A 14,873-nucleotide genomic window follows, 5' to 3' on the forward strand; every position below is an offset into this window, starting at 1 on the left:
CATCTGTAACACTCACCCAAATGGGCCATTATTTATTATTTGGGAAGAGCTCTGATTACAAGCCCTGGCAATAACTCTGCTTTGGGGTGTGTGCAGAGCCATGTGTGCAGGAGAACACAGGACCCAGGAGATTTGGTTCCCCCACCTCTATTTCCCTTCAGCCAGGTCCAAGTTTTTCAAGGAGGAGGATATTGTTCAAAACTAAAGGTGTTGGGGAAGAAAAGGGAGACAAGTGGTGGGAAGGAGTGAGGGAAAGTGAGAAGAGAATTGGGTGGAGGAAATGAGAGATGAACCCCTGGGGATTAATCAAAGCTCACTGAAGGGCTCAGCCCAGCCCTTCTGAGCTGTCGAGTGAGCAGGGGTTGCTGCCAGCAGGGAAAAGCATAGAACACAGTGATCCCTCCCTGCCTCCTGCTCTGTCCCCTGCACCCCTCCCTGTGCTCCTGCAAGGCCCTGAGCCCTGGCTGGAGCTGGTCCTGGTCCCTGTCCTTGACGCCATCCTTTCTGCCTGTGTCTAAAGGGAGCCCCTGGGAGTGAGGAGCCTGGTGATCCCTCCTCCCCGCTCCTCCATGGTGCCCAGGGTCCTAGGGAGCAGGCTGGCGTGGGGCAGGGGGGACACCTGGGGACAGGAGGGTCAGTGGAAGGACAGGGAGTGTGGGAAGGAGATGTGTAGGGAGCCATGGAGCCATCTGTCTCATCTGCTTTTCTGAGCCAGTTCTGAAGGCAGAGCCCTCCCAGCCCTCAGTGAGCCCCACCACAGCCTGCAGTTGTGAAGGCAGGTGGGGTGGCTGGGCTGGGGGCTGCTGGGTGCCCACTGTACTGGGACCCTTTAGGTCCCCATCATTTTGGGACTGCAAACAGCCACAGGGCTCAGCTCCCAGCTCTGACAGGGGGTTGTGCTCAATATCCCCTTTCCTGGGCCGTGTCCTTGGCTGGGAAAGTGCGGGGACAAGAGGCATACCAGACACGAGGGCTCCCTGATGGATGCTGGCCCTGCAGAAGGATTTGCACAGGGCCATTGCTCATCTCTGTCATCCCCCTCCCTGAAGCATCAGGGCATTGGTCCCCTGTCCCAGCACCCCAAGCTCAGATCTGTACCCCTGCACTGGCAGAAGTCTCTGGTTCCCACCAAACCTTGCCCTTCTCATGTGACAATGGCCTTTTGCTGCCTTAGTTTCCCTCCTTGGAAAACGTGTGCAGCAGCACCCACTACTCAGTGCTCTACAAGTCCCAGGATGGTTTTATTAACACTGGGGAAGTTCAAACAAGTTTTTGCAGCTTCTCCTAGTTCAGGATTTCTTTGGATGACGATCCCGTCAGTGTGGGGAGCCGGCCCCAGCCATCCCTCCCAGACAGAGATCCAGCTCTCCCTGATGCCCTGCCGGGCTGGATGCTGCGGGGGCTTCAGCTGAGCATCCCACCAAGGGCCCTGATCCGAGCATCGGAGGCTCAGGGAATGCCACGCTCAGGAAGGACCCCGCATGCCCTGGGGCTTCCCAGCTTTTTGCTGGAGCCGCTGAGCTGGGAGGGGCCGAGCCGGCGGCTCCCCATAAACCTGGCGGCTCAGACAGCTCCTGACAGATGTTGGGACCGTGCCTCGGAGCGGAGGCTGGGAAAGGAGAGGGCGGCTCCTGCCCGAGAGCTCGGAGGAGAGCTCGGCACCCCTGGCTTGAACTTTAGCACCCTCTTCCGCAGGAGTTTAACGAGGAGCCGGCTGGAGACCGGGCAGGCGCAGGGCTGGAGCGGGCGAGGAGCCGCAGAAACTTTGTCTGAGGAGGATTTTGTGGAGCTCTCCATAAAGGCAGAAAGCCCCAGGAAGGCAGGAAGTGTTTGCAGCGCTCGGGACGCTGGTGAGCGGCCCCGGGCCCGTGCTGCCGTGCAGATGTGCGCGATTGGAGCGGCGCTGGGCTCGTTTTCCTTTGACTGAAGGCGACCCAGCCCCGGCGGATTAAGCTCTTTGTGTGCACGCCAGTGTGCCTGGATGGAAGCTGCTCCCGCAAAACCGGCTCTGAGGGGTGCGGGGAGCATCCTCTAGGGCAGGGAGGGGGAGCCCTCCTGTTTTCGTGGCTCTGGGGCGATGCTGGGACAGTAACACCCTCGGCAGGCAGCACAGCGCTTCGGGATGGCCGTCTATGCCCTCACGGGCTTCTCGCTCGTCAGCCTGCTCAGCTTTGGCTATTTGTCCTGGGACTGGATGAAGCCCAGTTTGGTGGCTGATGTGGCCACAGACCCCATGGAGAAATCACCGCCTCCCACCTTCACCAGGCCACCCCACATCATCTTCATTCTGACTGACGACCAGGGCTACCACGATATCGGCTACCATGGCTCAGATATCCAGACACCGACGCTGGACAGGCTGGCAGCAGAGGGTGTGAAACTGGAGAACTACTATATCCAGCCCATCTGCACCCCGTCCCGGAGCCAGCTGATAACTGGCAGGTAAGCCAGGGCCTGCTCACAGCCTGCTCATGTCCCCCTTTGGTCCCTTCTCTGAGGGGCTTAACCCCAGCTTGCTGCCAGAGCAATGCCCTTGTGGATTGGCAGAGGATGGAGATCCTCCAGCACATCTGGATTTCTCTAGAAAGCTTCCTGTGTGAATAGTTGATTTCCACACAGGATAAAGAGTGGCACATGGCAAGAGCAAAAATGTGGATGCTGCTGAGTGATGGATGACACTTTGGGAGAGGGTGGTCTCTGGTCAGGAGGTGTATGGTGCTGGGCAAGGAGCTGTGTCCCCATGACACACTGGCCCATGGAGATTTGCTGTGAGGCCCTTGGTCTGTGCTTTGCCTGTATTTGTGTGTTCAGTGCTGCACTGACCAGCACAGACTGGATGTTGCTCCATTACCCTCTCCCATGGCAGCACAGTCAGATGTCCCCTTATCCTGGGCCATTCTGCCTTCTGGGATAGGTGGGGCTTTCTCTGGAGCAGTGCTGTGTGGTCAGCACTCCCTGTAGGAGGCAGATCCCACCAGACCACCTCCTGCTGAGGAGTGGGCCCAGGGAGGTGCCCATGGATGTGGTCACCAACTGCCTGGGGTGATGGAACTCACCACTGTCCAAGCAAAGGCCTCCCTTTTCTCCTGATCGTTCTTGAGGAGTCCCAGACATCTTTGTGGTGTGCAAAGCAGGGGAGGACAGATGGTGGGGACATTCAGGTGGGGCATTATGAATCCTCTTGCTTGTGCTACCCAGCCCTGACACAGCCCAGCCACCTGCAGCAGGGGGGACAAACGCTGGTGGCATTTTTGTGAGATGTCTGCTGAGCCTCTCTCTGGGTTCTTTGCATCTACTTTTGGTACTTACAGACAGATGAGGAGCTCCCTGTCCCTGGCTGGAGCTTGCTTCATTGGGCTGGGTTGGGTGACACGGAAATCTGCATTTGTTTTGGGTTTCCAACACATAAAGTGCCATCACATCCTCACCCAGTGCTGCTCCTCATCACCATTGCTTTCCTCTGGCTCTTCCTCCTGGCAGGTACCAGATCCACACAGGATTGCAGCACTCCATCATCCGCCCTCGGCAGCCCAACTGCCTGCCCCTGGACCAGGTCACCCTCCCGCAGAAGCTGCAGGAAGCCGGCTACTCCACGCACATGGTGGGCAAGTGGCACCTGGGCTTCTACAAGAAAGAGTGCCTGCCCACTCGCCGGGGCTTTGACACCTTCCTGGGCTCCCTGACAGGCAACGTGGATTACTACACCTATGACAACTGCGACGGGCCTGACGTCTGTGGCTACGACCTGCACGAGGGGGAGGACGTGGCGTGGGACCAGAGCGGGAAATATTCCACCTTCCTCTATGCCCAGCGGGTCAGCAAGATCCTGGCATCCCACAGCCCCAAGGAGCCCATCTTCATCTACGTGGCCTTCCAAGCGGTGCACACGCCCCTGCAGTCCCCCAAGGAGTACATCTACCGCTACCGCTCCATGGGCAACGTCGCCCGCCGCAAGTACGCGGCCATGGTCACCTGCATGGACGAGGCGGTCAAGAACATCACCTGGGCCCTCAAGAAGTATGGGTACTATGACAACAGTGTGATCGTGTTCTCCACGGATAACGGTGGGCAGACCTTCTCCGGAGGAAGCAACTGGCCGCTCCGGGGTCGCAAAGGGACGTACTGGGAAGGGGGAGTGCGGGGCATTGGCTTTGTGCACAGTCCCCTGATCAAGCGCAAGCGTAGGACAAGCTGGGCGCTGGTTCACATTACAGACTGGTACCCTACTCTGGTCAGCCTGGCCAGGGGCAACCTGAGCAATGTCCAAGGCTTGGATGGCTACGATGTCTGGCCTGCTATCAGCGAGGGTAAGGAATCGCCACGCACCGAAATCCTGCACAACATTGACCCCTTGTACAACCATGCCAAGTACGGCTCCTTGGAGGACGGCTTTGGCATCTGGAACACGGCTGTGCAAGCTTCCATCCGGGCTGGGGAGTGGAAGCTCCTCACTGGCGACCCAGGATACAGCGACTGGATACCCCCACAGACCCTGACCAACTTCCCAGGGAGCTGGTGGAACCTGGAGCGTCTCACCGATGGCCCGAGGAAGTCCGTGTGGCTCTTCAACATCACTGCCGACCCCTACGAGCGCTACGACCTCTCAGAGCAGCGGCCAGACGTGGTCAGGAGCCTCCTGCTGAGGCTGGTGCACTACAACCGCACGGCCATCCCGGTGCGCTACCCTGCCGAGAACCCCCGCGCTCACCCCGACTTCAACGGCGGTGCCTGGGGACCTTGGGCCACTGAGGATGAGGAGGAGGAGTGGGAAGGAGGCCGGGAGTCCCTGAAAGGCAGGAACAAGAAGAAGAAGAAGAAGTGCAAGATCTGCAAGCTGCGCTCCTTTTTCCGCAAGCTGAACACCAGGCTCATGTCCAACCGCATCTGACAGGACACTCCCCCAGCATCCACCCATCCTGGCCAGGGTGGAGCTCTGGACTGCAGTGCCATGGGATGGGAGTGAGGGAGAAGGACAGGCAGGGAGGTGGTCAGTGCTCTCTTGCTCTCCCTTGCTCCAGGGTTCACTCCAAAACACTTCTCCTCCCTGGCTGGAGTGGTGGCCACAGGGAGCTGCTCCCAGTGGGTGAGGAAGGGTGATGTGGTCTCTGCTGCAGTGCTTGGTGGTGGTGAATGATTGTGCTGAGCTGGGCTGGCCCTGCACAGTGGCTTCCAAAGGGAAAGACCCTTTCCTCAAGGATTCTGCAGCCAATCATAAGCTTTAAGTGTCAGCCATTGCAGGGGCAGGAGGAGGCATGGGGGGCTCTGCCTTCACGTGAACCCTCATCATTCCCCTCTATTTGCTCCTGGCTTGCAGCCTGCTCCCAAGCAGCTGCAACATTTACTCTTGCTCTGGGAACTCGAGGGCCTTCCCCAAACCCAAAACCACATTGCTTCGTTGTGGAGGGATGGATTCCTGACCAGGGATGTCAGACCTGAGATCAACGTGGCTGGACTAAGTCATGCTGCTACAGTGACCTCATGTGGGGCTATGGCTTCTCCTCTCCACTGACATGGGGGGCCAGGAACAGCCCTGATGAGGAGCTGTGGCCCATGGAGGCATGGTTGGATGCTCCCAGAGGACAAGTGGTTCTCTTTAGCCCCAATTTGGGAGGAAGGATTGCCCCAGGCTCTGGTGGTGGACTCTACATAGGTCGAGCAGAGCCTTTCACCCAAAATTTGCCTGGACACTCCTGGACGTGCAAGCCTCTAGGCACCCCTGCTCCTCCCTATGAATCCTACACATCCAACCAGCCAACAACCCAGTGCTGAAGCTGTTCCTGTCCCCACATCCCATTGCTGAACCTGGGGCAGAGGGAAGATCTCAAGAAGGCCTCTGCAGAAGCTGATCTGCTGTTTTGCAGCTGCAGGACTTTTGAAGCCATGGTGGAGGACGGGGATGACGGGGCCGTCTCCCGCCCGCCAGCACCGCGCCACGTCCCCTCCTTGCAGATGGGCACTGCTCTTCCAGCAGCGCACGCGTGGGGAGGAAAACACCTCCCCATCATCCACTGCTGGGGGAGCCAGCCCAGGGATTGCCAGGGGCCAGGGAGGCCAGCGGAGCTCCGGGCCCAGGGAAGCCAGCAGAGCCCCCGTGCCTTCGGCGGGGTGAGAGCGCGCATACGTGCGCTTGCAGGAGAGCTGGCGAGGATGGAAGGGGGTAAATAGCTTGAAATCGTTTTGGATGCATGGTGCATTTCCATTTACACAATGTGTTTTACATTTCTCCCCACAGGTTTCTCTTGGTGCAGCGTGTGTAGGCGAAGGCCCTGCTGTGAATTTTGAAAATAGTTATTTTTGTCTCTGGAAAATGAGGCCCGTTAGGACTTGTCAGCTCTTGGATGAGCAGTGTGGGCTTTCTATTTTTTTTTCTTTTCCCCCCTCTCTTTCTCCCTTGCAAAATAACATTCATTTAAAATCTGTCATTGAAAGATGTGACAATTGGCAGCGTGCACACTGAATACCTTTCAGTGCTCTTTCAAGCCCTGTGTGTGAGAGAGGGATGAGGATGGGAAGAAAATGACATGTTTGTATTTTTTTTTTTCTTACTCTTAGCTGGATTATTTGGGGGTATTGGGATTTTCTATAGAAACAAAGGAAAAAAACCAGCTGACAGCAAGGCAGAAGAGAGGAGGCCTCTTCTTGTGGAGCTGGGAAGGAGTTTGAAAAGCTGGAGTGTGGCAGCGTGTGCGCCAGTCCCTGCAGCTCCGCGCACGCCCATCGCTGTGCCATCCCACCCTGCTGGCTCCTGCATCCCTGAATCCCTGCAGGCACATCCCAAGCACTCCTGCATCCCTGCATCCCTGCAGGCACATCCCAAGCACCGGGCTCAGAGGGGGCTCAGCTCCTCCATCAGCCCCATCTCCATCCCTGCTCCCTTAGCATGTTGCTCCAAGAGGACTGGTCCCCACAGCATCACCTGGGTGAGCCCCAGAAGGATGCTCCACATCCTCACACTACCTCAAACCAAACCACCCAGCCTGGTCCCTGGGGATGTGCTCCATCAGCGGGACTGCGGCACTGGCTCCCATTTGGCAGAGCCAAGCAGTTGCTGAAAATAAAGCAACACTTTGCTGAAGAAGAGGAGGCTGCTGCAGGCAGAGCCAAAGCCAGGGGAAAGCAGGGGGTGATGCTGCAGGGGCTTGAGAACAAATATTGGCTAAGGGAGAGTTGGTGCTGAAGGGAATGGGAGAGAGCAGGGTTGGACATGAGGTGATGACAAGGCTTGAGAAACAGCTTTCATTTCCATATTTACATAAACGCATCCAAGTTTACTCCTTCTTTTATTTTCTTTTCGTTCAAAAATGGAAATTTCCATGAAAACATGCTCAATCTTTCTCCCTTCCCTTTTTACTAACACCCCTATGAAAATGTTCGTCTGGTCACGCTTCCTCTTTCCAGGTCTGGAGCTGCTGGGCTGATGCTGGGTTTGCAGTCAGCCTGGCCACAGTGGTGGGTCTGTTGTCATCTGTATTTTTAATTAAAAAGAGTTGGATTCTGAATCTTTGCAAGAAGAAACCGCTGAAGGAAAGTCTTAGTCCCTGAAAACAAAGAGGAGAGGTGGGCAGGAGCATCTCTGGGTGCTTGAAGAGAGCAAAGCCTCCAGCCCCAGGGCAGCAGTTGTCCTTCCCCCCTGATTCCAGCTGTGCTGTGTCTGAACATTGGGCTGGGAAAGGAGATGCAGCTGCTGCCACGTGTTCTCCTCATCAGAGCAATGTTCATTAATGGTCTGTGCTGGGGAAAACACAGCCATGTGCCAAAACCCCGTGCTTTCAGAGAGCTGAACTCCCCTGGGGCTGTGTGCACGCTCTGGCTGCCAAGGGGTTAATGCAGCTGGAGGGATGCTCGGGCGACGGAGCTCCCCGCACCCGGGAGATGTTTTCACAGACAGGCTGAGGCTCCCCTCCTTGCCAGCCTCCCTTCCAGCCCCGCAGGAGCCGGGTGTAGGACGGGGAGGGCAGGGCAGGGCAGGGGATGGATGTCTCGGGGCCCTGGGGATGGAGGGGCGCTGTGGCTGCCTCCCTGCAGCCATGGACCCGCTGTCCCCACCCGGGCTGGCTGGAGCGAGGGGGAAGGGAATGGGCTGGGAACGAACGGAGTTGGGATGGGATAGAGATGGGGAGGAGGAGAAGAGGAGGGTGGGACTGGGCTGGGCTGGGGAGAGGAGGGGATGGGATAGGACGGGGATGGAATAGGGATGGGACGCATCAGGCAGGGCTGGGGGTGTGTCAGAGCCTCTCCAGCCCTGCAGGCAACTCCCACCCGAGAGAGGGAAGGAGCCCAGTGTCAGGACAGGGGATGGGCATCCCAGCAAACTGCCCAGTGGCTGCGGCAGAGCACCCCGAGCACCTCAGAAGGCGTTCTGCATCAGAGGCACTTGTGTCCTTTCTCATGCCAGAGATCTGAGGATCACGAGTGGTTTTGCAGGTTCCCCCACTCAGATCCGGTGCACAGGGAGCCACTGGCACCTGCTGAGTGTCCCCAGGTGTCATGGGCACATCCCCAGGAGGTCTTTGCCTATGAGACCTGCTGGAGGGGAGAGGGTGGCACTGAGGGCACCCTGTCTCAGCCAAAACCACCTTCCTGTGCTTGCAGGAGCAATGCTGGGCCTGTAGGGACAGGGCACGTTTGCAAACACAGCCCTAAATGTAAATCAGCTCTCCCCAGCACGGTATTTATAATCTTATCTAAAAATAACCCCAAATTCAGCTTCCCAGAGGACAGCAACTGAGCATCCCCCAGACCCCAGCTTGCATGTGAAGCTGTCCCAGTAATTTTGCAGTATGTAATTGGCAGCCTGGCTGGTTTGGTGTGAGAGGCACTGCTGCAAGCCCCATCCCCTGGGAGCAGGGGCACTGCTGCAGCCCCCCAGGACACGTGGGTCCATCCTGAGCTGCCCAGCCCCTGTGGTTGGGGTTCAGCATCCAACCTCGGGTGCTCACCCAGGGGCAGTCCCGTGCTGGGATGCAGAATCCAGAGCTCTGCAGGCAGAGCTGGAGCAGGGTGTGGAGAGCAGGATGCATTTTTGGAGAGGCCAGCCCAGTGATGGAGAGGAGCACTGGGGATGAAGGTCTCCATCAGGTGGCCAGACTCGAGCATGGCAGCAGGAGAGCAGCATGGCTCCAAAGCCCTGCAGGAGCAAATCTTGGGATGGCTGGGAACAGACACATCCTAAGGACATCCTGAGGCCTCTGGGAGAGGACTGGGACTGCTCCTCCCTGCAGGCGAGCCCCTAACCCAGAGGTGGAAGGTTCCACCCAGAGCTCCTGCTCCCCTGGGATTGTCCCCAGGCACCCAGCGTTGGGACCACTCAGCAGTCCTGCTTGGGAAAACATTATCAGCAAAGCACAGCCTGTTCAGCATGCAGAAGTCTGACACCCCCTTACCCTCAGAAGGAAAAATGTCGAGGAAAATGAAAAAAATAAATGAATAGGGAGAAGAGCAGAGAGGGAGAAACTTTTCCTGGAGAGCCCTGGGGAGGGAGGCAGGGCGCTGGTGGGGACGGTGCCATCAGCCCTGCCCGGGCGAGGGCTGGGCTGCAGCAGGGCCAGAGCCCTCCCTGGAGCACGCAGAGTCACGCGTGTGGGGCTGAGCACGTGTGGCAGCGCGGGGGTGGCACGGGAGGGGGCAGGTCACATTGCCGAGCGCACGGGGACATGAACGCGCCGCAGGTGGGAGGCACCGGGAGTGAGGAGGGGGCTCAGAGCTGCCCACGGGCACCCAGGGGGTCCTGGCAGTGGGGGGCTCCTGCGCCTGCCTCTGGGGTTCCAGGGGGCTGCTGGGGGCTGGCAGCAGAACGCTGCAGGAGGAGAGCACTCCCACAAACACCTGGGTGCACCAGCCCCCATGGCAGCCCCAGCTCCTGCACAGCCCTGGCGTGGGGAATGAGCCCCCTTTTTGTGGAGTAGCATGGGGAGGAGTTGTGCAGATGCCTGGAGGCGTTTTGGGGACCGTGGTGTCCCCGGGGCACAGATGGCACATGAGCACTGCCTGCAGCCCAGGTGAGGGTGCCTGGGGTGCTCTGCCCGTGCCAGGGCACAGCCAGGGTGGGTCTGGAGGTCATCAGCCCTTGGGGACTGTGGCCCCATCCCTGTGCCCTTCCCTGGCTGGGAATCAGTCCTGGCTCTGCCAGCAGGGTCCCCTGGATGGGACCAGGCAGGAGCAGGAGGCTGGATGCAGGGATGCAAGGTGGGGATGAAGGTGGGTAATGGTGCAATTAATGGAAAAGCCATTAGACCTTTCTCCTCCTCCCCCTCCTCTTCCTCACTCCGCCACTTGCTGTCCTCCTCCACTTCCACCTCCTTTCTTCTCTCCCTCTCTGCTCCTCCTCTCTCCCCTCTCAAAGATTTCTCCCTATTTTTGTCTGGTTAGAACCTTTTCTTTTCCTTTTAACCCTTCCATGGCAGCCTGAAAGGGAACTCAATCCATCTCAGCTGCCAAAGGCAATGGTCTCCCAGCTGGCATGGGGAGTCCCTTCCCCTGTTGTGAGGAGGGCCCTGCTGCTGCAAAATCATCCAGATTTGGGACAAAAGCTGAGTAGAGAGCTCTTCTGGGGGAAGTCAGCAGGTGGAAAGTGCAAGGGGTGGTGTAGACAGAGGGGGTGCTGCTGGATCCCCAGTGAGGGCTGGTGGGGACTCAGGGAAACCCCTTCCCTGAGGTTTTGGACCTCACAGCTCCACTTTTATTGCACTTTTTGTGCTTTCTTATGCTCAGCACAGCAGAGAGGCGACTCAGCAACAAAAAGTCCAAGGACTGGGGGGCCAGACCTTCCTCCTATTCCCACTTTGAAACTCCCCCTTTTCTACCCTGGCTTGGGCAGCCCAGGGCACAGCACCCCAGGGCTCTGTGCTCCCCTCTAGCTGTGCTTCAGGCCAGGCTGCTTGCCCCTCTCTGGGGGGACCCTCAGGAGCTGCTCCAGGGCCCTTGAGGGTCACAGTGGGCAAAGGGGGGGTGGGAGCAGCCAGCTCTCCCTGCAGTGTGATCAGGGCCAGCCCCTCTGGGGATCCTGGCTGGAGGCAGGACGGTCTGGGGACCTGGGGACCTGCCATGATTTCTCCAGCTTCTCCTGACACACTTCTGCTCCATCTGCTCCCTCCTGCTGCAGCGTGGCCCCATCCCACAGCCCCCAGGGCCCCCAGGATTGCTGCTGCAGGTACCAGCAGGGCCTGGATTTTTTTTTTTATTGGGGGGGGGGAGATAAGCAGTTGCTGGGGTGACAGCATCCTCCTGCAACATGGAAACCACGGTTTCCATGGAAACCTTTTTTGCCCCAATTATTTTACCACTGCCACAGCCTTTAATTTGCCATTAATAGTTGTATTTTAGGTGTCCCCCCTGTGCAGCAGGGGGGTGACCCCCGGGCAGCCCCCGGGCCGGGTCCCCAGCAGGGCCCCGGTCCCCCAGAGGGCGGCGGGGTTGGGAAGCAGTTGCCCCGGCAACAGAAACAGGGCGTTTCTGGCAGCGGTGGTCACCATGGGGACGGCGATGCTGACGAAGGCTTGTGAAGCTGAGAAGACAAATTGCCCTCATCATTATCTCTGGGCTTGTCAATCAAATATATTCCCTTATTTACCTCAGCGAGGAGAGAGCCCCGGGAGCACACGGAGAGGGAGGGAGCGAGAGGAGAGCTGCTTGCCCCAAACTCCGCACTGGGAGGGAGCATTTCCAGCCCCTCAGGATGGCCACCATCACCTGCAACCGCTTCACTGAGGAGTACCAGCTCTTTGAGGAACTGGGCAAGTAAGTTGGAGATGGGGCTGGGATGCTCAGAGCGGGGCTGTGCCCTGGCTGGGAGAGAGACTCAGCGGAGCTGGGAACTGCTGGAGATGAGGGAAAGGAGGTGGGCATGGGGAGAATGCAGCGGGAATCAGAGTGAGGAAGGGGGCTTCCAGCCCCTGACCTGCTTCTCTGTCCCTGCCTGAGTTCAGGGGCTGCTGATGGGGGCTTGGCTGGGGGCTTGGGACACCCCAGAGGGCTGGAGTAGCCTGGGAAGGGCTCGGCTGCCCCTCTTATGGCAAAGCTGCTCCCAAAAAAGGAGGCTGCCAGCTCCCTTGGGAAGTTCCCCAGCCGGGAGGAGGGATAGGACAGCTGAGGAGGAAAGCCAGAGCAGTGGACACCCCTCACATTTCTGTAGGGAATTTATCTGTGTGGATTCACTGGGGCTTACCTACACCTGCAGGAGACCCATTGTGCCTGGCAGCCCCCGGAGAATCCTGATGGCTTTTGGAAAGATGCAGGGTATTCCCCAGCCCTGCCCCAGTGCGGATGAGCCCTAGCCCTGTCTGACCCTGCTCTCCTGCGAGGGAGGGCTCAGCTCCTCGGGTGCAGGTGACATCGTGTGTGCCTGGATCAGTGTGTGTGTATGTGTGTGTGTGTGTGTGTGTGTGTGCAAACAGAGCTGCCTCTACCCAGCAAGGGGATCCTGGGGAGCACTGAGCACCCCGGGTGCAGCAGGGGATGCCAGGCTCCCCGTGTGGAGGGATGCAGGGATGCTCCCGTCCCGCCCAGCGTGTGGCTGTGAACGGTGCAGGAGTGAGCAGGCATGTGCCTCTGTTTTGGTTTCTGTGCCTTTTTTTGGAGCTGGTGTGTAAATCTGGGCCGTGTGGCCGCTGTCCCTGCGGAGTGGCTGGCAGTGTGCTGGTGGGCTCGGGGTGCCTGTGCTCTGGAGGGGGAGCTATGCCCATGCAGAGGCACAGGGATGCTCCGAGCCCGCAGCCCTGCATTGCCCAGCACGGAGCAGCCTTGCCTGAGCGTGTGCCCACCTGCACGTGGGCGTGTGAAACGGGGGCGAGGGAGAGGGCAGAGATGGGGGAATGGAGAGGCTGAGACAGGAGGACTTTGTGCTGCCTGGGCTGAGTGCTGCTCACATTCCCCAGGCAGACTGTGGCACTGGGGTGCTGATTTGAAGTGCAGCTCCATGGAGGCAGAGGGACCCCCCCCTGTCCTGGGACATTCACCCCATCCCTGTGGCATCAGGGTGACAGAGAGGGGCTGGCAGACAGCAGGGGATTGGGCTGGGGAGTGGGTCCCTGTGGCAGGGACAGCCCCAGCTGGGACTGCAGGCAGGAGGATGGGCACCCTCCGGGGAGCTGGTGGCAAGGTGGGATGTGGGACCTGCTTCTTCCAGACTTTTCTCGGCTTTTCAGGGCTCTAGGGCTTTGTGGTGGTGGCCGGGGATGGGCAGGTGAGGCAGTGGCTGTGGGGCTCTGGCTGGGCAGAGGAGGCTGTGGCGATGTGGAGGGGAGTTCACAGGCCAGGAGTGATGGGGGAAGACCATGAGGCTCCTGGAGGTTTCTGGGCTGCGACGCTTTGCTGGGTGGGTGCTGACTGGAGCGCTGAGCACCCAGGCTCAGGGGCTGCCTGCATTGCCTGGCACTGTGGTCTCAAACCACCTGGACAGACGCATTTTAAAGGAATAAAGGAGCAAAGCTGGCACAGAAGCTCACCCGCCCCTGTGAGCATCGCCCCAACCACGCCAGGCCTGGGCTGAGGTAGGGGCAGTAGCCCCAGCTCCCTGCATCCCACAGCTCTTCCATCCACTCCAGAGGGCAGCTACAACAGCAGCACTGAGGTGTTCCCCAGTTAGGGGCTTCACCGGGTTAGCCAAGGTGCTGTGGGGCTGGTTGGGGATTTTCCACTGGGATGCTTTCCAGCACATCCTGGCACATTCAAAAATCAGCGCTTTCCCACGGGGAAATTTCTGCTTCATGGGCTTGGAGAGGCAAATCAGGACGAAGTGCCGCACCTCTGCTCTGCTGCGGCAGCTGCTCGCGCTGGAAGTGCCGCTCCTGCTCCGGAGCGATGCTCCCGGCGCAGCCGGGGTGGCTCTGTCCCGGCAGGGCTGGGCAGGACGGCTCTCCCCGACCAGCGAGCAGCGTCCTGCAAGGATTCAGAGCAGAGAGGGTCCATCCCGAGTGTGCTGGGGCGGCTGCTGTGGGGCACACGGTGTGTCCCCAGCCCGCCGGCAGGAGGGCAGCTCTGGCTGTCGGGCTGCTGCACCCACCCCGTGTCTCTGCCGTTTCCTCGGCTGTCACCCACCCTGATAGCCGGGCAGGGAGAGGGCAGAGATGGGGAGATGCCACAAACCTCATGACAGCACCACGGTAGGGCTTTGTGGGCAGGCAGAGATGGGGAGGAAGATCTGCGGAATCTGCCCTTGGCACATCCCAAGCACGGCAGGACATCTGTCCCGAGCGGGGCACCCGGAGCGGGGAAAGCCCACTCCTGCGGCAGCCCCCGCAAAGCTGAGCGAGGGAAGGGAGGGAAGGAAGGGCTGCTCGGATCCCCCACGCTGGCAGGAGAGAATCAGGCGGGGGGCAGCGGGGGGGGACACGGAGAGCATCCTGCCCACGGCCCCCCGGAGTAGGACAAACATCAAGTGCAGCTCCATCGGCGCCTCCAAAGCCGCCCCCGCAGCAGGTTCAGGGAGAGGCTGGAGACAATTACCGTGCCGAGCCGTAGGATCAGCCCCTCCGCTCCCAGTGCTGCAGGAGAGGGGGCTTATTAAAAAGGAAAAAAAAATATGGAAGAACAAAAAATCCCCAGCCCACACTCTTCTCTCTAGAAAGGAAAAAAATGCCTCGGAGGAGGAGGAGGTGTTGAAGAGAGGGAGGGTGGCAGCAGCACAGCCGGGCACTGGCAGGGAAGGTGTGAAAAAGGGAGAAGCAGAGCAGCCTGGTGGCAAAGCCGCTCTTGAGCTGGTGGGGAAGGCCCTGGGGACAAGGCATGGGGTCAGGCCTGGCCTAGGGATCAAGGGACAGGGGCTGCAGGGCTGGGGCTCAGCAGTGCCAGGGCTCGGGGCTGCAGACAGGGCTTGTGCTGGGCTCTGGCTCCAGCATCACCCTGCGGTGGCAGCCAGCCAGGTGACAAGGACACGG

General features: G+C 59.3%; 3 protein-coding genes across 4 annotated transcripts in view; 2 read left to right on the forward strand and 1 right to left on the reverse strand.

Moving 5' to 3' along the window:
• The window catches only part of NDST1 (N-deacetylase and N-sulfotransferase 1), a 157,978-nt gene that overhangs the window by 77,658 nt on the left and 65,447 nt on the right, over positions 1-14,873 (reverse strand). The window lies entirely within an intron of this gene.
• On the forward strand, positions 1,566-7,541 carry ARSI (arylsulfatase family member I). The gene is made up of 2 exons (XM_005483662.3): positions 1,566-2,442; positions 3,481-7,541. The coding sequence occupies exons 1-2, from the start codon at positions 2,123-2,125 to the stop codon at positions 4,886-4,888; spliced, it is 1,728 nt and encodes a 575-aa protein (XP_005483719.1). The 5' UTR covers positions 1,566-2,122; the 3' UTR covers positions 4,889-7,541.
• The window catches only part of CAMK2A (calcium/calmodulin dependent protein kinase II alpha), a 31,798-nt gene continuing 28,237 nt past the window's right edge, over positions 11,313-14,873 (forward strand). Inside the window, exon 1 of one of the 2 annotated variants that reach the window (XM_074552143.1) lies at positions 11,313-11,736. In XM_074552143.1, coding sequence (XP_074408244.1) covers positions 11,675-11,736 — 62 coding nt within the window. In that variant the 5' untranslated portion in view covers positions 11,313-11,674. The remainder of the gene's footprint in view (positions 11,737-14,873) is intronic. The other variant, XM_074552144.1, reaches the window with a different exon arrangement.

This window comes from Zonotrichia albicollis, chromosome 15 (assembly GCF_047830755.1).
Source record: "Zonotrichia albicollis isolate bZonAlb1 chromosome 15, bZonAlb1.hap1, whole genome shotgun sequence".
In the NCBI taxonomy this organism is placed as follows: Eukaryota; Metazoa; Chordata; class Aves; order Passeriformes; family Passerellidae; genus Zonotrichia; species Zonotrichia albicollis.